Source organism: Mytilus galloprovincialis, chromosome 11 (assembly GCF_965363235.1).
Source record: "Mytilus galloprovincialis chromosome 11, xbMytGall1.hap1.1, whole genome shotgun sequence".
In the NCBI taxonomy this organism is placed as follows: domain Eukaryota; kingdom Metazoa; phylum Mollusca; class Bivalvia; order Mytilida; family Mytilidae; genus Mytilus; species Mytilus galloprovincialis.
In genome coordinates, this window is record NC_134848.1 from 82,675,839 (window position 1) to 82,701,474 (window position 25,636).

Genomic DNA, 25,636 nt, shown 5'->3' on the forward strand with positions numbered 1-25,636 from the left:
CATGTCTGTTCGAGCACAAGCGGTAGGTTAATGTTTTCGTACTGCGTTAAAAAATAAGGGGCCCACTTGGGAGGAGGAAGTTTGGAATTTAAAACGTGGATATTTAATATAATGATGCCATATTTTGTACATGGATGTTTTGAGTCTGCTGGTGGTAAGATAAATTCATTTGTCTTAATATGTTTTATTTAAATGACCAATGAAGATAATACTTAATATGTAGATTTTCAAGCTTGTTTAAGTGATATGATTTGTAATTCTTCTAAAAAACTATTGATTTGTTGATTTAGAAGGTTTTATCAGCTGATAAAGTTAAAAATGGAACCTGTCCACTGAAAAACAATCGGTGAACAAGATGGTATGTAACTCACTGCTGTTGTTTCTCAATAAATTGTCACAGGATGGGCATAAAACATGTTCTAGTATTGTAAAAATATACTTGACTTCGTTATTATATATATATGACTTTATAATTTTAATCTATTTAACGTGCTGCATATATGATAATTGATTGATGTTAAGAGTAAAATATGGTACAATATAACAAAACTGCGGCTGTTTGCATAGAAATTTACCCAGGATGGGTTTATAAAATGTCCTAGGTATTATATTTATGTACTATTAAAAATGTAAAATTTTAATCTTCTTTTAATCTGCTGCCTATTGAATAATTCATTGATGTTAAAAGTAAAATATGGTACAATAGATTTATAAAACAAAACTGCCGCTGTTTGCCAAGAAATTTGAAACATGTTCTAGTATTATATATTTACTGTTAAAAATATATGATTTTAATCTAATTTTAATGTGCTGCATATTTAATAATTTATTGACATTAAAAGTAAAAATGCATATATGGTACAATATATTTTAGAAATCAAAACTGCTGCTGTTTTATAAGAAACTAGCACAGAATGAGTTAACATGAACCATTATTATATATTTATACTTCACTAAATAATTTTAATATAATTTGACTATTGAATAATTCATTGGCGTTAAAATTAAAAAATGGTACAATATAAATAAGAATTCAAACTTCTGCTGTTTTCCAAGAAATTAACTTAGAGAATAAGTTAACATGAAGAAGTATGCCTTTTATAGCTGACTATGTGGTATGAGCTTTGCTCATTAATGAAGGCTATATTGTGACCTTCAGTTGTTAATTTCTGTGTCATTTTAGTCTCTTGAGAAGAGTTGTCTCATTGGCAATCATACCACATCTTTTTTTTACTAGATAATTTTAATCTATTTGACATAGATGCCAACCATTACGATTTTTCCGTAGTTTTTCCGATTTTGCGATAAAAACTACGCTATTACGGTCAAAGTCGAATAGTTACGGATTCCCAATCATCGCCGTTCAATTTTGTAAAACGTGGATTTTTATCATTACTTTTCCGTCCTGGTCCGGTATTTAGAAAACGCCACTGTAATGCTTCCGGTTTCTCGGGAGTTATCAACATATTGTTGTGAACTAACTGACTTCCGAAGAGGAAAACTTGCATTTTATGAAGTAGCTTTACCTACCCCTTTCTCTACTTCTCCTTGACAAAACGAAAATGTACGAGTCGAGAACATCTGAACAATTTATGAATAGAATACATAATACAAACAACATGTTGAACGACAAATTTAAGTGCACATCATTTTGCAACCACTCGTCAGTAATTTTTATTGGTAAATGCAAGTTTATGAATGATTACTGAAAACTTTTCAAAAATACGGAAAAATTGATAGTTTGTTACTATTTGTGTCAAAAGGGGTTGGCATCTATGATTTGAACTTTCTGCCTTATTAAATAATTCATGCACTTTAAAAGTAAAAGTGGGACAATATATAAGAATTCAACTGCTGCTGTTTTTTCAAAAATTTACCCAAAATAGGATAACACAGAAATGGGTAAACATGTTATAATATTATATATACTTTAAGTGATGATTGCTAGAGTCCATTAATTTTATTCTTTAAACTTTCATATTTCGTTATAGATATTTCATAGATATTAAAAGTAACAATGGTGCAATATATAACATTGTATAAGAAATCTAATTAGTGCGGCTGTTTTCAAGAATTTTAAGCAAACCGATTGGCTAACACAGGAACGGGAAAACATGTTCAAGTATAATAAATGTTTTAATTAATGTACTGTAAATTCAAAAATAATTACGTGCATTTATTATTGCAATTTCGTCATTTTAGACTTAAATGCAATTTTAATTTTTACGATTTGGAAACAATCCTGCTTAATTCAAATAAAATATTTAAAAATGAGAGTTTACATTATTGCGTTTACAACTCTGTCGCAATTCTCACAATAATAAAAACCTCGCAAAAATTTCAGAATTTACAGTATGCTAGAGTCCCATAATTTTTAGACTTCATTACTTTGATATTAATAATTTATAAATGTTAAAAGTCAAATCTCTTGCTGTTTCTAAAGATATTTAAATGTAAGCAAGGTCTTTAAGAATCACAAAAAAATATTCTATGAAATAGCTGCATTTTTGATAATTCATGAATGTTAAAAAGACGCTGATTAAGGGTTTTACAATATATACATTTATATATGAAATAAAAACTGTTGTTTCTCAACAAAAAAAATATACTTAGCCATGTTACATGCAGGTTTCACATAATATTAATGTTTAAACTTGCATACTTTGATATTAATAATTCATAGACATTAAAAAGTCTTAAACTTGCTGCTGTTTTAGAAATTTTGTAATTTTTGTAAAAACAAAAAAAATGTTTATATATGCTTAATTGTGTATTGATAATTCATGGAGGTTTGAAAAGTGCAGATTTTATTAAATGCCACTTTTAAAATGTCATAAATGTGTGTGTGGGGGAGGAGATTAGTGGGGGTGTATAAAACCTGCAAATATGTTCAGATTAATAGATCAGCATAGATTTTAGATCAAATAATTATTCGACTATAATCACAATACACCCTTATTTCTGACGAGACAAACAAGACAAGAGATTAACGTAGACTTAAATTCACTCTGATCAGTGTTAACAAGGAGAGACAAAAAACTTTGACCTCTAAGATTACAGTAAAAAATAATATAAGAAAAAAAATAAATATTTCTTGAAATTCTACTTCTATTTAATGTGGTTTCATTAATATTATTCTATTTAATGTGGTTTCATTAATATTATTCTATTTAATGTGGTTTCATTAACATTATTCTATTTAATGTGGTTTCATTAATATTATTCTATTTAATGTGGTTTCATTAATGTTATTCGTTGAATACCAATTTTTGTGGGTTTCATCGATACAGGTTAACCACGAATATAAATATTCAACGAATTACAGATTTTCTAAATGCTTGCTTAATTGTATGCAGAGATTGGCAAAACCACAAAATCTAATAACAATGAAAATGCAAGTTTTCATCAATCCAGAAAAGCTGACACCCACGAAAATAAATAAATTCACAGTATACATAATATACTGTATAGCAGGTTATTTTCGAAGAATCGATTTTTGAATAAAATTGATATCTTTAACAATTATTAAATAATTTCTTTAAAGAAATATTATTCTAAACTTGATAGATTTATTTGTTATAAAAAAACTTTACATAGCTTTGTTAACCACTTATCAAGACTCAAAGCATCATTATTGCCAAACATAATTCATTTGAAAAGGTCATCATGAATCGACTTCATGTACACAGAAATATTTGCCACTGGTTTTTACTCGAAAAACGATTCACTCATAAATGCATTACTAAAAAAAAAGTGTGAGGTAAGGGACGACATCAAAAGATCAATGTAAGATAAAAAACTTAATTCAAATAGTTTGGGGGTGGGGGGGTTGAACGGCTGCAAGATTTGGTTATCCGACATTGATTTTTACATATATCCATATGGGTCAATCAATTTTTCCCAAATTAAGTTAAGAGGGGGGTGGGGGGGGTCAGTGAAAAAACTATGTGAATTAAGTTTTTTATCCTTCATTGAACTTTTGATGTCGTCCCTAAATTGTATTGCTTGTCTAGTATCTCAGATCCTTTAAAACACACGTAGAAATAAAAAAAAAATCATTACCCCCTCCCTTTGTCAAATACTCCTTGGACATGCATGAAATGTGGAGAAGAAATACCATTTCAAAGAAACAGAAAAGATTGAAATGTAGTGATCCTTAACAAAGCAATCTTGTTACTTCATCTGTAAGAACGCTGCTGCAGCCTACTTTTCTAATGCGTAAAGGAGACATCTTTAGTTTAAACTACTACAAATCATCAAAAAGGCTTTTTTAAAGAAGCAACCACTTAACTTCAGAAAAGGGGGGGTTGGGGGTATATGTTTTTTCTGAGCGAGTCAGTATTTTTTTGTTGCACAAACATTTTTATTCAGTTTTTTTTCGATGCTACAGCAATCAAATAATTTTTGTTCAATATTTTACACTATAATGTATGGAGAAACTCTGGATTCAGAATATTTTTTTATCATAGGTATTACCAAAATATATATTCTTTTTTATCAAATAGGGGATCAGACTATTTTTCAAGGAAATCCCAACTTTTCGAATTCAGATGGTCGTTCAAAACTGCTAGAAAAGTTGCTCAAAATTTTGCATTCGGTTGTACGTATTGAACATTTAAATGACATATAGTTTACAAGTGTGAACAAATCTTACGTACATGTAAATAAACAAGGTGTATTGATGTGAACAAATTTAATGTGAAACCAGTGTACATTACATTAAACTAATTGTAAACGTGTTTACTACACATTGTGTTTGGTTTGAACAGGGCCTAAGATTCCTTAATGTTATACATTTAATTAACAGATATTGATTCAATTTGACCTTCATTAAAAGTCAATATCCTAGTACTGACATCAAGAAAAGTAACAAAACACTTATTTTGCCTGGGTGCTGATTTCCAACCTATTAGTTTGCATACGTGAATTTTGCTGCTGAAAAGGGGTTATTCTCCTTGAAGGAATGATAAAAATACAGTAATATCTTAATTATTTAATTAGTGATTGCTACAGTATGTATTATGATGATACAAATTATTGAACTGAGTGTCATAAAATCATATCTTAAATAGAATTGCAAAATTAATTATTGAATTCACAAAAGTTATTTTTGCACATAAGTAATTTTATATTCTTATTTCAGTAAAGTTCATGATAGATTATACAGGTTCCTTGATGAAATAATATGAAATTATATTAGCATATGATGAAATTTGAAAAAAAAGGAAGGACAGGAATTTGGAGTACACATGGCAAAAAAAAGATAGAGTGACAATTTATATGGATGTAAAATAAGTCAGGATAAAGTAATACTAAAAAAGCAGAACTGAATTGAGTGAAAAATAACAAGGCAGGACAAAGATTAAAACGTAAAAAAAAAATGCAGGACACAATTTTTCATCCTAGCCCCCCTCCCCCTAATAATCATATGGTAGCCAGTTAAGCCTTCATTATTCATTATACAAACAATTAGACAGTTGGTTTTCCCTTTTGAATGATTTTACACTAGTAATTTTTGGGCCCTTTATAACTTGTTGTTCGGGCTGAGCCAAGGCTCCGTGTTGAAGGCAGTGCATTGACCTATAATGGTTTACTTTTATAAATTGTTACTTGGATGGAGAGTTGTCTCATTGGCACTCATACCACATCTTCCTATATCTATTGGATGGAGAGTTGTCTCATTGGTACTCATACCACATCTTCCTATATCTATTGGATGGAGAGTTGTCTCATTGGCACTCATACCACATCTTCCTATATCTATTGGATGGAGAGTTGTCTCATTGGCACTCATACCACATCTTCCTATATCTATTTGATGGAGAGTTGTCTCATTGGCACTCATACCACATCTTCCTATATCTATTGGATGGAGAGTTGTCTCATTGGCACTCATACTACATCTTCCTATATCTATTGGATGGAGAGTTGTCTCATTGGCACTCATACCACATCTTCTTATATCTATTTGATGGAGAGTTGTCTCATTGGCACTCATACCACATCTTCCTATATCTATTGGATGGAGAGTTGTCTCATTGGTACTCATATCACATCTTCCTATATCTATTGGATGGAGAGTTGTCTCATTGGCACTCATACCACATCTTCCTATATCTAATAACATCAACTACTTATAGATTATGTATGTTGCACTGTGAACATGATTATTGTTACTTCCTTGTATTGAAGAAGAAGAAGAAATCAATTTACTTTTACTTTTAACTATTGACATCTGTTGTATACAAGACTGTTGAATGTGAAAATCAGGGTGTTTTTATTATTGGAAAAAGTAACAATTTGATAGCTAATGTTTCTTGTAAACTGAAATTTAAACTTTTTGTAGTCTCAGAATTTTTTGAAATCCCAATTATAATCTCTTTTTTTTTTACTTTGTTTTTCTGAAATTTCAAAAATTTCTGAAATTTCAATAATAAAAGCACAAACTATTTCTTGATTAATTTCACAGTATGTGGAAACAATATTTTGAAAAAAATAGGACTTTTACCTGTTTAATGAAGAAAACATTACTATTCTCTGACAGGCAAAGAAACTTGTTCACCTACCACTGACAGGTCAACAGGTCGTTCACCTGTATCTCTGCAGGTCAACAGGTTCTCCCATCTCTGTCAGGTAAACAGGTTGTTCACCCTCTCTGACAGGTTAACAGGTTGTTCATCCCTCTCTGACAAGTGAACAGGTTGTTGACCCCTCTCAGACAGGTAAACAGATTGTTCACCCCTCTCTGACAGATGAACAGGTTATTCACCCTCTCTGACAGGTGAACAGGTTGTTAATCCATATCTGACAGGTGAACAGGTTGTTCTCCTATCTCTGACAGGTCAACAGGTTGTTCACCCATCTCTGACAGGTCAACAGGTTGTTAACCCCCTCTGTCAGGTCAGCAGGTTGTTCACCCCTGTCTGACAGGTCACTAGGTTGTTCACCCCTCTCTGACATGTCAACAGGATGTTCACTTATCTCTGACAGGTCAACAGATTGTTCACCCATCACTGACAGGTCAACAGGTTGTTCACAAAACTCTTACAGGTTGACAAGTTGTTTACCCATCTGTGACAGGTCAACAGATTGTTCACCCCTCTCTTACAGGTCAACAGGTTGTTAATCCATCTCTTACAGGTCAACAGGTTGTTCACCGATCTCTGACAGGTCAACAAGTTGTTCACCAATCTGACAGGTCAACAGGTTGTTCACCCATCTCTGACAGGTCAACAGGTTGTTTTCCCCTCTCTGACAGGTTAACAGGTTGTTTACCCATCTCTGACAGGTCAACAGTTTGTTCACCCATCTCTGACAAGTCAACAGATTGTTAATCCATCTCTGACATGTTAACAGGTTGATTACCCATCTCTGACAGGTCAACAGGTTGTTTGCCCCTCTCTTACAGGTCAACAGGTTGTTCACCCATCTCTGTCAAGGCAACAGGTTGTTAATCCATATCTGACAGGTAAACAGGTTGTTCACCCATCGTTGACAGGTCAACAGGTTGTTTATCCATTTCCGACAGGTCAACAGGCTGTTCACTCATCTCTGACAGGTCAACAGGCTGTTCACTCATCTCTGACAGGTCAACAGGTTGTTCACCCATCTCTTGCATGTCAACAGGTTGTTCACCAATCTCTGACAGGTTAACAGGTTGTTCACCCATCGTTGACACTGTTGCAGGTTGTTCACAAGTTAATAGATATTTAAAACCAAAGAAATTTTAAAATTGTCCCAAAAAGAAATGCATTTTATAGCAATGAACATAAGACAGATATCAGTTTACAAAATCAATGTTAATGATCATTAATATGATGTTATGAATAAAAGATAGTCTAGTGCCAGGATTTGATAAAATTACCAATGATATATTTGGCTTTCTGCATATTTTAAGGATATTCAATAGTTTTTCTTCAAACTATTTCATAGTCCATATGCTGTTTTAGGGTTTTAAGTGGTTAAGTGATCAAAGTAGGTCATATGATATATCGCTATTCTGTAAAACCTGCAGAAGGCACATCCTTTTGATTCCGAATTTTTATAGACTTGCATTGCCATTTTACCTTCCTTAAAGATCTGGTTCTCTCATACACTTCAGCTTCATGAATAAACACTGGCTGTCACCATGTACCCAATAGTGCTTGTGGCATAAAACAGTAATAATTAAACTATAATCATTATATTATACTTCACTGTTTGACATTTGACCCTAGATGAGAAATAATTGTGTTTAGGACATGCAGGTCAGGAACTAATTATTATCAAAGCCCAATAAAGTGTGTCCTTCTGATTTGACATCTATTGGGTTTTTGTGTGTCACTGTCCCCCAAAAAGGCATTAGTAGGGTCTCGTAAGTTGGTGTAGCCCAAAATCAGCATCAGTAGTGTCTTTTAAGTTAGTTTAGCCCAAAAAAGGCATCAGTAGGGTCTTATAACTTAAAGTTAAGCCCAAAAAAAGCATCAGTAAGGTCTTATAAGTTATATAGTTTAGCCCAAAAAAGGCATCAGTGCCGCTAAGAGTCTTTTAGGTTAGTTTAGCCCCAAAAAGGCATCAGTATAGAGTCTTATAAGTTAGTTAAGCCCCAAAAAGGCATCAGTAAGGTCTTATAAGTTAGTTTAGCCCAAAAAAGGCATCAGTAGGGTCTTATAAGTTAGTTTAGCCAAAAAAAGGCATCAGTAGGGTCTTAATAAGTTTGTTTAGCCCAAATAAGGCATCAGTACGGTCTTATAAGTTGGTGTAGCCCATAAAAGGCATCAGTAGGGTTTTTTAAGTTCAGGTGAAGTAGGGACGTTATATTAACATACAAAGCAATGATTTAGCGTATGGGAATATTAAGCAGGACCTTGAAAGGATATGTAGCCTGTAAACTGCAATTGAAGGGCATACGATACAGTTTTGATCCTGTATTTACAATTTGATGAAAATTTGCATATAGGCTATTTTTTACCCGATTAAATCAAATATGTATTAAAAAATATACCTTCATGTGCTACTTTTTGAGTAAAATGAGGTCAATTTGGTATATTTGCTCAAAATTTGGATTTGTAGCCGTATTTTCCTTTTCGAAAGCATGAGGCATAACTTTTGTGTTTTTAAAGATAAACACATATTGTTTTTTGTTAAATAATTTGTAATTTCTTTATTTTATAAGTAACTCAAAAATTTATACATTTTTTATTCAGAAATAACTCATATTTATCAAATGTTCATGAATGTAGAAGAAAACATCATTTTTTGCTGTATATTTATCAAATTAAAAAAAAATTGCACTATTTATATGTTTTCATGAAAATTGGCAAACATAATCTTCTTATGTAATCAGTTATTCAATCAGATGCACTTTTCTTGTCATTTCCAGTTTAAACTGGTTTTGATAAAGAAAATATAGTAATATCTATAAATATATAGATACATTGATTATATAAAAAAAACATTTATAACACAGGTCAGTGTGTTGAATGATTTAGCCATTTAAGACCATTCATTTAGTAGTCACTGACCACTACTGACCTGATGATATTGATTTCCAATAGCATTAGTCATCCATTATTAATCAGGACAGGTCATTATAGGAAGTAAACCACTAAATCATGGCCCAATTGATAATCTACTTAAAGGAAGTACACCACTAAATCATGGCCCAATTGATAATCTACTTAAAGGAAGTAAACCACTAAATCATGGCCCAATTGATAATCTACTTAAAGGAAGTACACCACTAAATCATGGTCCCATTGCTATCTATGTTAAATTCCTTTTAGTGTTAAGCATGCAAAGCTCTGGTGCATAAAGTTCAAATAAGGTGATAATCATTGCATGTCAAAGCAATGCCTTATAGTGTATGAGGGGAATAGGACATTTATTAGGACTCCGGGATCGGGTTTTTTCAAGTTCAGGATTTTGGAATTGTCTTTTTCGGGATCCAGATTTTTATGCCCCACCTACGATAGTAGAGGGGCATTATGTTTTCTGGTCTGTGCCTCCGTTCGTCCGTCCGTCCGTCTGTGTCTCTGTTCGTCCGTCCGGTTAAAGTTTTTGGTCGAGGTAGTTTTTGATGAAGCTGAAGTCCAATCAACTTGAAACTTAATACACATGTTCCCCATGATATGATCTTTCTAATTTTAATGCCAAATTATAGTTTTGACCCCAATTTCATGGTCCACTGAACATAGAAAATGATAGTGCAAAGTTCAGGTTAAAGTTTTTGGTCAAGGTAGTTTTTGATGAAGTTAAAGTTACATCAACTTGAAACTTAGTACACATGTTCCCTATGATATGATCTTTCTAATTTTAATTCCAAATTAAAGTTTTGACCCCAATTTCACGGTCCACTGAACATAGAAAATGATAGTGGGAGTGGGGCATCCGTGTACTATGGACACATCTTTTTTTTTCAAATTTTAGGATGTTGGGATCTAAATTTCTTCAAATTCCAGACCTCGGGATTTGATGTTTTTAAGCCCGGATTTCGGGATCAGGACTCCTTCAACCCCCTTGTGTATTGTACCAAATGAAGCAACATACCTGTTATTGTACATAAGAAAGAACTGGTTCTCAGAACTTCAGAAAGAACTGGTTCTCAGAACTTCAGAAAGAACTGGTTCCCAGAACTATTGATGTATGGACACACATGTATTCATATGTGACGAGCAGTCAAAATGTACCCTCATATAAACTCTTTTTAAACAATTTATGCAGTTTTTTTTATCCTTCATTTTATTGTCACAAAAACCTTCCTGTCTGAAAATTAAATTTGTGTCTAACTGAAAGTGAAATAGATTAGGGATATTGTCAGCTAGTTGACATGTTCTGATTTCGAAGGTAACGAGCAAGAACAGCCACAGCATATTAAAAAAATCACAAAAATCAATTTTCTTTACAGTGCTATGTATGAGTGATGTATTTTTATATTAACTTAAAAAATGTTAGAAGGTTATCAGGGAAATATAATGAGATCTTTAACCTCTCAACTAATAAATATTAGAAAAAAAATAAAAGAATAAAAGAGCAGTAAAAAGAAAATTTTACACTTTTGAAAATAAATCAAAAGTACCCAGTGGCAGATCTTAGGGGGGTCATGGTTCCAGGGGGTTGAAAAATCAATGCATTTGAATGGGGACATATAGTTGGAACCCTCCTTTGTCCTGAGGGTCATACTGACTTGTTCATATACCACTGTGTACATACATGTAAACAATTTCTTTACAAATGTTTTATTCCAGTTAGTTGTTGGAATTTCAATTTAGAAATATTTCAAACAAATATCCTCTAATCCGTTTTATTTGAGGCAAAAATTGCTTTAAATGTCAGAAAGAATTCTTCTAAATAAATTTCTGCATATGGAAATTGATTTTCTTGATAAATGTCTTTGATTTTTTCAACAATATCTATATCTCCAGTGAAACAGAGCTAACAGGTGCATTTTGGGTTAAAATCATTAAAAACTAATGCATTATGGGTAGATTTTAAAGTTCTTAAAGCAAAAGCTGGTAAAAAAAAAGGAAATTTTTGCAAGTGTTTTTATAATATGAAGGATGAGACTGCTTGAGTATTGCAAACATAAGATAAGGCATTCTGATATCTGATACGTATATATCTGAATGAAGCTTTTCCTTCAATTGCAATAATTAAACACATAGTTTTGTTAGCTTCAAAAATAGCAATAAAAATCGCACACATTACATAGTTTCTGAATTTACAGTGAGTTATATAGGTTCTTAGCCGGTAAACAAATAATCTTAAAAAATGATCAATCAAAGCTTTTTTTTTGTTAACATTCTTTAAAAAATAAATGATTAGGAAAATCTTTCAGAAACAAATTTGAAACTTTTATTGTCAATGACATTAGTAACATGTTTTAGTTAAGAAAATGATGTAAATTAGGAAAAATTTAATTTTTCCAGGTAGGCTGCTAAATTTTAGGTGGGAAATTATGCATCATCAAACATTTTATATTTTATTTTGGCTTCACCTAACAATGTCTGTTATTAGCCATTTTTTTCTCCATAGTCAGAAATAAGGATATGTTTGATGCCAGTATACATGGCATTGATTTTATTGTATAATCCATAAGTTCTGCAAACATTTTTATGAAATTGAAAAGTCATAACATCATTAGAAATTATGAAGAAATTTGTTTTCACTTTATTATTTAGAAAAGGCAATGTGCTACAGCCAATCAGAAAATGCATAACACCAAGAGTCTATTGTATATGACCAATATGTCATGCTCTAGATTCGACAGCATTTTAACAAAATGTGAGTGAATTAAAGAGGTTTTCAAAGATCTTTTTGCCATTAATATCAAATTTATACAAGTCAATACATATATATCAAGCTTGCATTGAAACATGATGTAACTAAACATAGTTGTTACTTTTGTACTTTTATCAGTACATGTATGTCAAAGATATTTTACAATACTAAATTATAATTTACTATCAATTAAAGAGGCTCGCAGTACAAAATTTTCAGCAAAAAATCAAACATTTGTTTTTTCATTACAAATTTTATTTATAACACTATAGGGTTATTGCATGCATATTAGGGAATAATGTCCCAAGTAGAATTTTATATTGCACAAGCTTGCATAGAGTTGTATCCACAATATTATATAAAGGTGATATTAAAAATAGCTTTCTTGCATTTTTCTAAATTACAAGTAAGAATTTAATAAATAAATTAAACAAGTTTAAAAAAGGTTATATAAACTTTGTTTAATGAAAACTGCATAATTGTTATTTCTGGTGGTGATCTAGTCAAATATTTATGTTGATTAAAAAAAAAATAATTTAATAACTTTTTATTTTATGAAGTATTACGTTCATTATCTTCCATGGATAATGCGCGTGCCATTGGACATGTTGGAGTCTGGCAGCAATCTAAAAAAAATTGTTTAAACTTTAAAATATGTCTAAACTTGAACATCTGCAAAAAGTATAACTTATGTTATTTCCCTCTAAAAAAGTGTTTCTTCAGTTTACTTAGAATTCCAATTTGCATAATGTTATTATAAATAGAATATAGAGTTTAATTAACAAGGAAATTGATCAACTAACTAACTAACTAATTTTATATGACAGCAAAATTTTTGTGATCATATATTGCTAAGTCGTCGTCATTGTCTTCCAAAGACACTTGGTTTTGGATAACTTTAGTATAAGTGGATAGAAATCTTTTTTCTTATAAAGATTTCTAAAATTAATAAGAAAATTTCTTCAAAAAAGGGTTGGGTGGGAGGTATAAAAAATTAGGAAAAGGGGGGGGGGGGGTCAATACTCAACAGCTTAATGTATTGCACAAAATCCAAAAAAGGGGGAGGGTAAAAAAACATTTTTTTTTGAGGGAGTGGGAGTCAATCTCCAACAGCATGGTATATTGCAAAAAATTGAATATAAATTAAAATCATATAATCAATTCTAATAATTTCATTGACTACAGTTATTCTAGGTCAGAAACCTATTAAGTGTCAAATATTTAATTAAAATCCAAATTCAGACCTGTATTAAGCGTGAATATTGTGTCCATTTTTGCCCCAACTGTTCAGGGTTGTACCTCTGCAGTTGTACCCAGCTACAACTGGCAAAGCAATTTATTTCTTAGATATGTATTGTATGCAGTTCTTGATGATTGTTTTTCTTTTGTTGTAATTTTAGTATTTGATTAATTTTATATGAAGCACAATTTTTGCCTCTAGATCCAAATTGTTGTCAAATTTAATCAATTAATTATCTCTGTTTGGGTTGCACACACTATTTTTGTCAATATTATCGAATTAAAGTCTACTAGTACGGTTATGGAAGTACACCCCTTATTTGTGGTCCCGTTGCTTTTTATGTTAAATTCCTCCATTTCAAGCAGGCACACCTCTTTTGTCTTAAGTTCAAATATTTAATGTGGCAATCATTGCATGTCAAAGCAACACTTTATGGTGTCTTGTTGTACTGAAAAAATCAACATACCTTTAATGGCATGTAAGAAAGAACCGGTTCCTGGAACCTCAGATGTACCAAAACAGGTACCTCTGATCTGACAAACAGACAAAATGTACCCTCTTTTTAAAATTTGGTGCAGTATTTTTAATATTCAAAACTATAAGTCCAAAAGTGTTCTACAATGATCACCAGTCCTTCAGCTTTCATTTGATCCCAGGAATACCTAAATATTCCACTTATTTTGAAAGTTACACTCATGGGTAGGAACTATTTTGTGTAAAATATATACTTCTTGAGTATGTGCTTTCTGGCCGGGCCCGAGTTTAAGTGGTGTTACACCTCATACTAATGAGAGATTTAGCAATCTTTAAAATATGGTTTGACCCATTATTTTCTTTGGAGAATGCTTGTATCAAGTGAATGACATTTATTTTCCAATAATTCTATTGGTTTATATAGTGCAGCAGACTCATTGGATTTGTTAGGCTAGCAGTTATAATCAATTTCTACATTTGCACTTTTACCTTGGAGTTCAGTATTTTTGATATTTTATTTTTCACAAGAAATTAAAAGCATTTTTATAGAGATTTGAATAAGACAGCAGTGAAAGGAAAGAATATTTGTTTTTAAAGAAGATATTAGATTTTTTTACGTGGGTCATGTGGGGTTAAATATTTGTAGAAAATCATTAAAAAAATAAAAGAGATATTGAAAATCATTGATTAAATTATTATCTGCATGTTAATGAATAAATAGAAAGCCAATTAATTGTAAGAAATTAGAAGATTTTTTTCCACTTTTAAATAAAAGAATGAAATTTGGGATATAGTTTGTGAGGCTACAAACCTAATATTAAGACATCACATATAACCAAGACAGCAATACAAATGTATGTTATCAAAAGTTCACACAAATCGCCTAAATATATATTATAAATCTTAAGAAAAGATTGATGTGGAATAAAAAGATTAATATAAAATGTCCAATGTCATTAAATCATAATTGACTAGAAGTACAATACTATAATGTCCGATGTTATTAAATCATGTTTGACCAGAAGTACAATACTATAATGTTTGATGTGATTCAATAATGTTCTGTGTTAGACCAAAAGTACTTAAATTGATTCTATATATAGACTGTCAGCACAAAGATGGAATTAGCAGTTGTCATTCAAAACACTTTGTCCTATAAGCTCAGCCTGGATCAATAAAAAATCACTGGTCATTAGGAAAAGTTATTTATAGAAAGAAATAAAGTGTTATTTATCGTTCTACAGTGGTGGACAAACTGGTTTAATACAGGTTACAAATGGCTTCCTGGCTGATATATAGAATAATGGCTTGACTGATCACATACAGATCCATAGGGGCTCTCCATGTGATGGCGTTTAACCAATCATAATGTCGCTACTGTCAAAAGGTGTAACAAATATTATGTGATCATGTGAACTGTTTTGTTTTGAATGCACACACATGTGTTAAATTTGTTTCATGGCCTTGTTCTGTGTTGTGCTCCTTAGTCTGGTTGTTGTCTCTTTGATACATTCCTTTTTCCCATTTTTGTCGAGCCTGCAACTTTTGTTGCAGAAAGCTCGACATAGGGATAGTGATCCGGCGGCGGCGGCGGTGTTAGCTCACTTCTTAAAAGCTTTATATTTTAGAAGGTAGAAGACCTGAATGCTTCATACTTTGTATATAGATGCTTCATGTTACGAAGTTTCCATCAGTCACATGTCCAATGTCCTTGACCTCATTTTCATGGTTCAGTGACCACTTGAAAAAAAAGTTCAAATTTTTTGTAATGTTGAATTCTCTCTTATTATAAGTAATAGGATAATTATATTTAATATGTGCGTACCTTGCAAGGTCCTCATGTCTGTCAGACAGTTTTCACTTGACCTCGACCTCATTTCATGGATCAGTGAACAAGGTTAAGTTTTGGTGGTCAAGTCCATATCTCAGATACTATAAGCAATAGGGCTAGTATATTCGGTGTATGGGAGGACTGTAAGGTGTACATGTCCAACTGGCAGGTGTCATGTGACCTTGACCTCATTTTCATGGTTCAGTGGTCAAAGTTAAGTTTGTGAGTTTCAGTCTTTTTATCTAATACTGTATGCCATAGGTCAACTATATTTGGTGTATGGAAATATTTTATGATCTTTATGTCAGTTGCGCAGGTTTTATTTGACCGTGACCTCATTTTCATGGTTCATTGCACAGTGTTAAGTTTTTGTGTTTTGGTCTATTTTTCTTAAACTATAAGTAATGGGTCAACAATATATGTTGTATAGAAGCATTGTTAGCTGTACATGTCTGCCTGGCTTGGTTCATCTGACCTTGACCTCATTTTCAAGGTTCATTGGTCTTTGTTTAGTTATCTTGGTTAATGTTAAGTTTATGTGACAGTTGTAATAAAGCTTACCTTTATACTTAGGACTATCAACATAATATCAATGATAAGAAGGCGAGACATTTCAGTGTGTGCACTCTTGTCTATTTTTTTAAGTGCTGGTTTAGATCCTTACATGTCTTGTTTTAGATCTATATGTGTCATTTGTGTGTTGTTTTAAATCCATACATGTGTTGTTTTAGATCCATACTAATGTGTTGTTTTAAAAACATACTTGTATTGTTTTAAATACACACTTGTGTTGTTTTAAATAAATACTTGTGTTGTTTTAAATCCATACATGTGTTGTTTTAAATACATACTTGTGTTGTTTTAAATCCACCCATGTGTTGTTTTAGATCCATACTTATGTTGTTTAAGATCCATACTTGTGTTGTTTTAGATACATACATGTGTTGTTTAAGATCCATACTTCTGTTGTTTTAGATCCATACTTGTGTTGTTTAAGATCCATACTTGTGTTGTTTTAGATCCATACTTGTGTTGTTTTAAATCCATACATGTGTTGTTTTAGATCCATACTTGTGTTGTTTTAAAAACAAACTTGTATTGTTTTATTATTAAATACATACTTGTGTTGTTTTAAATACATACTTGTATTGTTTTAAATCCATACATGTGTTGTTTTAAATACATACTTGTGTTGTTTTAAATCCATCCATGTGTTGTTTTAGATCCATACTTGTGTTGTTTAAGATCCATAATTAGATCCATACTTGTGTTGTTTTAGATCCATAATTAGATCCATACTTGTGTTGTTTAAGATCCATACTTGTGTTGTTTTAGATCCATACTTGTGTTGTTTTAAAAACATACTTGTATTGTTTTAAATACATACTTGTGTTGTTTTAAATACATACTTGTGTTGTTTTAAATCCATACATGTGTTGTTTTAAATACATACTTGTGTTGTTTTAAATCCATCCATGTGTTGTTTTAGATCCATACTTATGTTGTTTAAGATCAATACTTGTGTTGTTTTAGATCCATACTTGTGTTGTTTTAAATACATACTTGTGTTGTTTTAGATCCATACTTGTGTTGTTTTAAATACATACTTGTGTTGTTTTAGATCCATACTTGTGTTGTTTAAGATCCATACTTGTGTTGTTTTAGATCCATACTTGTGTTGTTTTAAATCCATCCATATGTTGTTTTAGATCCATACTTGTGTTGTTTAAGATCCATAATTAGATCCATACTTGTGTTGTTTAAGATCCATACTTGTGTTGTTTTAGATCCATAATTAGATCCATACTTGTGTTGTTTAAGATCCATACTTGTGTTGTTTTAGATCCATACTTGTGTTGTTTTAAATCCATACATGTGTTGTTTTAGATCCATACTTGTGTTGTTTTAAAAACATACTTGTATTGTTTTAAATACATACTTGTGTTGTTTTAAATCCATACTTGTGTTGTTTTAAATCCATACATGTGTTGTTTTAAATACATACTTGTGTTGTTTTAAATCCATCCATGTGTTGTTTTAGATCCATACTTGTGTTGTTTTAAATACATACTTGTGTTGTTTTAGATACATACTTGTGTTGTTTTAGATACATACTTGTGTTGTTTTAGATCCATACTTGTGTTGTTTTAGATCCATACTTGTGTTGTTTTAAATCCATACATGTGTTGTTTGAGATCCATACTTGTGTTGTTTTAAATACATACTTGCGTTGTTTTAAATCCATCCATGTGTTGTTTAAGATACATACTTGTGTTGTTTAAGATCCTAACTTGTGTTGTTTTAGATACATGTATGTGTTGTTTTAGATCCATACTTGTGTTGTTTTAGATCCATACTTGTGTTGTTTAAGATCCATACTTAGATCCATACTTGTGTTGTTTTAGATCCATACTTGTGTTGTTTAAGATCCATACTTGTGTTGTTTTAGATACATACTTGTGTTGTCTAAGATATTAAGATGATAATGTGTTTGTTGTTTATTTCAGATACCCCTCCTCCTGGGTACATGAGTGAGGATGGTGACAACACAGACACACAGGGCATGGGTAGGTATACTTAACAGGTGATGTGAAGTGTACATCAGTTAGACAGCAACCCAACAACAAATAGTCATCTAAGATAAACATCAGAAGCATGTCAATCAGCTAGATAGCAACAACTGACTGTAAATGATTATACTAGAATTTTTATGCCCCACTTGGGGGCATTATGTTTTTGGTCTGTTCATCCGTTTGTTCAACTTTAGGTTAAAGTTTTTAGTCAAGGACAGTGGGTAGTTTTTGATGAAGTTTAAGACCAATCAACTTGAAACTTAGTTCATATGTTCTTGATGATATGATCTTTTGAATTTTAATTTTAATGCCAAATGAGATTTTTGACCCGACTTTCACTGTCCGTTGAATATAGAAAATGATTGTGTGAGTGGAGCTTTTACTGTATTATAGCTGCAGGTGTACATGTACATATTTTATGCTTCACATTAAACCTCTGATTTTATATCTCCAAAACAGTTCAGTTTAACCTACACAACTTTGATCCCCATCTCAGCCCAACTTACCATGTGATATAAGATGTTTAATAACTCAAATGTTACCACAATTTTTCATGTTAAATGAGGTCAGAAAGACTTATACGGAAAAGGAAATACTGGAAATCGTGACTTTTCTATTTTAAAAAATGTTCAACCTTTCTCCAAGGAATCATCAATGAGAAGATTTTTTTTATAACCTAATTTATTTCTATAGTCAGAGAAAGATTGTTCCCAGAGGTCATTAACTTCTTGGAAAATATTGGTTAATTTTTGCTGAGTGGTTCCCTTGAAAACATTCAAAAAATGCTTTATTTATACTCAGAAGGTTCATTTAATCTTTGAAGTACACAATAATAAAATTAATAAAATATTTGGTTTTCATCAATAACAGAAAGAATATTTTTATGTACGTGACAAGACGTGGTATATCTTTTGATAAATTTGGTAAGATTAATGTTTAGAAGCTTGTTCCAGAAGTTTGATTCAAATCTGATTCAGAAATACTGAATCAGACTTTTTTATATGTGATATATTTATTAAATTATACTCAGGATAGCCATGACGTTGTATAACCCAATATTAGTAATTAGGGAGTTTAAGATTAATTGTGCAGGGATATTTTCGTAACAACATGGTAGCCTTGACCTTTACCTTTCAGAGCTTTATCTGATATTTGGTTTAAAATTGATATTTTTGATTGATATTGAGTCGATTTTAAAAAAATTATAAAAGGGCTGATAGTTATTTACCATTAAAAAATTTGTGTCAATATTTTTTTTTACAGTTTTAAGTCTGGCTAGCTGCCTAAAAAGGAGCTTTTTTGTAATAATTACGATCAACTTCAAATCTGCCAAGCAGTCACCTTCTGTGTAATAATACATTGATACAACCTATCAGAACATCATATATTAATTTCCCTTCTTTCTTAAGGGAGCTGGCTTCTCAGTTTCAAAGTAATTAACTTTTCAAAACACTAGCATATATTGAAAGGGGATAAATATATAAAAATATATAGGTCACCGTGCTTGTTTTCGAGATATTAGCCATTGAAATTTTGGTGGGAAAATGTTCTCTCTTGAGTTTTCATAGCTTTATCATTGACAAGTTTAAGTCTTCAAAAACTATTAAAAAGTAATAAAAATTTTATAAGACTTTAACAGGCAGCTTATCATTAATCATGTAAAAGAATTATAAAAAGAAAAATGAGGGTCACCGGGCAAATTTTGTTAAGGCATTCAAATGGATAAAACCAGAGGATTCCGAAAATCTGACCAAATTTCCAAAACATGAGAAATGAGCTTAATTTGCAGTTTCTTCACAAAAGCCTGATTTGATATTGAATCAAGAGCTTTATAATTTGAGTTGATTAAGAGATATAAACATGTTCCATGTAAAAAAAAGGATGTGGTATGATTGCAAAAGACCCCCTCTCTACCAGAAACCAAACAATGTAGAAGTTTGCTATTATATTTCATTGTAGGGTCTTCAACAATGAGCTAAACAACATACCAAGCTGTAACTCACCCTGACATGAAAAGTGTAAAACAATTCAAACAAGAAAGCTGCTAAAGGCCTTATTTATGTAACTCGCCCTGATATGAAAAGTGTAAAACAATTCAAACAAGAAAGCTGCGAAAGGCTTTATTTATGTACAAAACCAGATATGTCAGGAGCCTGTAATTCAGTGGTTGTAGTTTGCTACATTACAGGCTATTATCTGAAGTTCAAGACAGTTTTTTCCACTGATGATACTTTGAATTTTTATTGTACTTAGTGACCATGGATACTGTGGATTCATGAATATTCATTGGATACTAATGTTTGTGGATTTCATGGTTACTAGGGAAACCTCATGGTTACTAGGGGAACCACATGGTTACTAGGGGAACCACAAATTTAAATCTTAAACCATATACAAGTTGTCTTAAAGAATGGATGCAAACTTTGCACAAACATTAAAATTAGATATCTACAAAAATGCAAGATCCAAACAAAAAATTGGTACCAACTAAAATAAATGAATCCACAGTATTGCTTAGGAAATGTAATTTATATGAATATGTTTTTTTTTTTGTAAGAAATTGTATTGATTTGTTTGTAAAATGTTGTTATTATGTTTTCTAGATGGCGTGGATGTTTCTCCGAGTTCTCCTCTTGGTAAGTTTGCCATGTAAACACAAACACATATTCTTACATTAAGGGAACTTCATAGATATAAGAGGATGTGGTATGAGTGGCAATGAGACAACTCTCTCATCCAAGTCATCAATTATCGAAGAAAAACCATTATAAGTCAAAATCCAGTCTTCACTAAAGTAAACATGAGCATGGCCTTGTTTCCAAATTAAAAGAAGACCATAATATTAGAATATTATTTAGGTACACAGGTTTATACTGTAAACAAGCTAATTGTCACAAGTGATTGATTGATTTTTGCAACTGTATGGAATAAAAAAATAGCTCAAAAATAAATCTTAAATTTTGTGAATAAGTTGCACTTTCATCTTCTTTTATATCAATGCCTCAATGAAATTACATCGCTGAAATAAATCACCATGAAATAAAAAAAATATGGCTTAACCCAAAATTCAGTTTTTGTTTATGGTATTTTGAATTAAATTAATGTATCAATGATAGTTTTCCAGGTAAACTAAACTTACAATGGGTTGATAGCTCCTCTATTTATAGATAATTGTTCTCATCTCAACAAGATTGATTTTTGTCGAGCCTGCAACTTTTGTTGCAGAAAGCTCGACATAGGGATAGTGATCCGGCGGCGTTAGCTAACTTCTTAAAAGCTTTATATTTTAGAAGGTAGAAGACCTGGATGCTTCATACTTTGTATATAGATGCCTCATGTTACGAACTTTCCGTCAGTCACATGTCCAATGTCCTTGACCTCATTTTCATGGTTCAGTGACTACTTGAAACAAAAGTTAAGATTTTTTGTAATGTTAAATTCTCTCTTATTATAAGTAATTGGATAACTATATTTGGTATGTGCGTACCTTGCAAGGTCCTCATGTCCATCAGACAGTTTTCACTTGACCTCGACCTCATTTCATGGATCAGTGAACAAGGTTAAGTTTTGGTGGTCAAGTCCATATCTCAGATACTATAAGCAATAGGTTTAGTATATTAGGTGTATGGAAGGACTGTAAGGTGTACATGTCCAACTGGCAGGTGTCATCTGACCTTGACCTCATTTTCATGGTTCAGTGGTTATAGTTAAGTTTTTGTGTTTTGGTCTGTTTTTCTTATACTATATGCAATAGGTCTACTATATTTGGTGTATGGAATGATTGTAAGGTGTACATGTCTAGCTGACAGGTGACATCTGACCTTGACCTCATTTTCATGGTTCAGTGGTCAAAGTTAAGTTTTTGAGTTTTGGTCTATTTTTCTAATACTTTATGCATTAGTCAACTATATTTGGTGTATGGAAATATTTTATGATTTATATGTCTGTTACGCAGGTTTTTATTTGACCTTGACCTCATTTTCACGGTCCATTGCTAAGTGTTAAGTGTTTGTGTTTTGGTCTGTTTTTCTTAATTTATAAGCAATAAGTCAACTATATTTGTTGTATTGAAGAATTGTTAGCTGTACATGTCTGCCTGGCATGGTTCATCTGACCTTGACCTCATTTTATGGTTCATTGATCAATGTTTCGTTTTCTTTGGTCAATGTTGAGTTTATGTGACAGTTGTAATAAAGCTTTATATTTAGGTCTATCAACATAATATCAATGATTAGTAAAGAAGGCTAGACATTTTAGCGTGTGCACTCTTGTTTTGTTTTAGCTGAGTGCCAATGAGACAACTCTCTCATCCAAGTCGCAATTTGTAAAAGTTAACCATTACAGGTTGAAGTAGGGTCTTTGACACAGAGTCTTTGCTCACACTGAACAGCAACCTATTAAGTACCCTAAAATGATATGTGTTAAACTATTTAAACAGGGAAACCAAGTCTAATTTGTTTAAAAAACAAGAAACTAAAAACACTTATGAACCACATCAACAAACAATAACTACTAAAAATCAGATTGTATTGTCTGTTAATTTTCCAGTGTCAGTTTCCATCAGTGTGGGTCTCATTGGGGTCTAAGTGTGCCAATTTTTTGTAAGGGTGACATGCGAAAATCAAATTATTGTGCCGTGAAAAGGGGAAATGAAGTCTAGGGGGACACGGGAAATTACAAAGAAATGAGACTTGCTTACATACATAGTATAAGAGGGATACAGGAATCTGACAAAACAGTAAGTGGGATCCGGGATCAGAACCCACCCAATGAGACCCCCATCACTCATTTGGTACTTTTGTTATTTATAGATGCAGAACCAGTCACTTACAAGGAGCCAGCATTTTGGTGTTCCATTGCGTATTATGAACTAAATAATCGTGTTGGGGAGACATTTCATGCTTCAATGCCCTCTTTGACGGTAGATGGATTCACTGATCCGTCAAACTCGGAGAGATTCTGTCTTGGTCTGTTGTCTAACATCAACAGGACGCAACAAGTAGAAATGACAAGGAGACATATTGGTATATTATACAGTCAAACTTTGTTTTCAATGATTATACAGTCAAACCTTCATTACATTGATTAGATATTTAAACCTTTCTTATTTTACATTTATACAATTACACCTTGTCTTTTACAATGAAGCCCTGCTTTACTTCAAAATTGCATCAATTATATAGTTAAACCCTTCCAAACCTTAAACTCACCCTAATTATACATTTATCCCAGCATTAATTCGATTTACATTTATTATACATTTGAAACTCTGTTTTTCCTAAATTTTACATCAATAATACAGTTGAACCCTACCAAACCTCAAATTTAAGTGATTTTAAGTTAAATTCTGTTGCCCCAAAAATTTAAAGAAAAATTATGTTTAATATTGATATTCTGTTTAAACTGCCATTGTTATTGAATTACTTATCCACTGTCTAAACTAAAATCAAAAAGTGTTTAAATGTTAAAACTGTTTTTAATGTTATATGTATTTCTAGGTAAAGGTGTGAGGCTATATTACATAGGAGGAGAGGTGTTTGCTGAGTGTCTGAGTGAAAGTGCTGTTTTTGTACAAAGTCCTAATTGTAACCAAAGATATGGTTGGCATCCTGCTACAGTATGTAAAATACCACCAGGTGAGTTGTCTACCCCTTAAAATTAATGTGTAAGTTGTCTCCCCTTATAGTATATAAAATGCCACCAGGTGAGTTGTCTACCCTTTCTTTTTATGTCTAAGTTGTCTACCATTTACAGTATGTAAAATACCACCAGGTGAGTTATCTACCCCTTAAAATTAATGTGTAAGTTGTCTCCCCTTATAATATATAAAATACCACCAGGTGAGTTGTCTACCCCTTAAAATTAATGTGTAAGTTGTCTCCTCTTATAGTATATAAAATACCACCAGGTGAGTTGTCTACCCCTTAAAATTAATGTGTAAGTTGTCTCCCCTTATAGTATATAAAATACCACCAGGTGAGTTGTCTTCGCCTTAAAGTAAATGTGTAAGTTGTCTCCTCCTTACAGACTGAATATTCCATGAAGTGACATTTGAACAGACTTTTATTCTGAAATTCAAACTCCTAGAGATGGTTTCAAATGGGTTATTTTCAGGCAGCATATTTGTGTCATCCTAATACATCTAGTTTAAACCTATGATAACTCATAACATCCATAAACAGCATGTAAAAAGGTCTTTTATAAAATAATTCAAGAAAGTTAGTGCAGGGGAGATAACCCCAAAATTCAATTTTTGCTAATTTTAAATCTGACTTTTTTCTTTTTTTCAGGATGTAATTTAAAGATTTTTAACAACCAAGAATTTGCTGCATTACTTGCCCAGTCTGTCAATCAAGGATTTGAATCTGTTTATCAACTAACTCGCATGTGTACTATTCGTATGAGTTTTGTCAAAGGATGGGGAGCTGAATATAGGTAAAACTAATGTTAGATGCGTAAATAGTGAGTTATTTAAAGATACTGTGAATTGAGAAATTATTGCAATTTTTGTCTTTTTAGACTAAAATGCAATTGTAAATTTTGCAGTATTGAGAAAATCCGGTTTAATTCATATAAAAATTTCAAAAGAGAGTTTGAATTATTTGGATTATAACCCTGTCACATTTTTCGTAACAATAAAAAAACATGGCAATAATTTCTGACTTTACTGTATATAGTTGTGGTTTGATTACTCATGAGACAAGTATCCACCAGAGATTCAGTGTGGATGTATTAAAGCAACTACATACATTAAGACCACTGTAATCACTAGCCAGTCAACACTGAGGTTGTAAATTTGAACCCCGCTCATGCGGTTGCACTCGACTCCACTCCAATCTTAAATGACTAGGATTGTCAGTTTTCCTATCGAAGGTCGGTGGTTTTCTCCGAGAACTCCTGCTTTATCCACCAATAAAAAATGACCACCATGAAACGCCAAAATGTGGTGCTTAAAAGTGGCATTATAACACCAAACATCATTAGGACCATAAAAGGTTTGGTCCATTTGGTGCACACAAAGACCCCAAAAGATCTACTTTTAGCAATCCCTTTAATCATAGTCATATGAAGTAGACATGCATCTCAAACCTTTGTAAGAATTTAAATCTGAAGGTTGGTCAAAGAGATAGATTTTGTAGTACAGTTATCCATCTCCTTTTTACAATGCAGCCTCCACCACAGACATAGAAATGGAAAACTTTATTTTAATTTGGCATAGTATAAAACATATGAAACATTTCCTCTTTTTTTACCAAACAT

At 31.9% G+C, this 25,636-nt stretch overlaps 1 protein-coding gene across 3 annotated transcripts in view; it reads left to right on the forward strand.

The window, feature by feature from the left end:
* Positions 1 to 25,636, forward strand: part of LOC143052905 (mothers against decapentaplegic homolog 3-like) — a 63,362-nt gene that overhangs the window by 30,599 nt on the left and 7,127 nt on the right. For all 3 annotated transcript variants that reach the window (XR_012971288.1, XM_076226065.1, XM_076226066.1), the window contains exons 4-8: positions 18,311 to 18,370; positions 20,980 to 21,012; positions 23,188 to 23,400; positions 23,875 to 24,012; positions 24,667 to 24,811. Coding sequence is in view for 2 of the 3 variants with exons in the window: in XM_076226065.1 (XP_076082180.1) it covers positions 18,311 to 18,370; positions 20,980 to 21,012; positions 23,188 to 23,400; positions 23,875 to 24,012; positions 24,667 to 24,811 (589 nt within the window). In the remaining variant the exon portion in view is untranslated. The remainder of the gene's footprint in view (positions 1 to 18,310; positions 18,371 to 20,979; positions 21,013 to 23,187; positions 23,401 to 23,874; positions 24,013 to 24,666; positions 24,812 to 25,636) is intronic.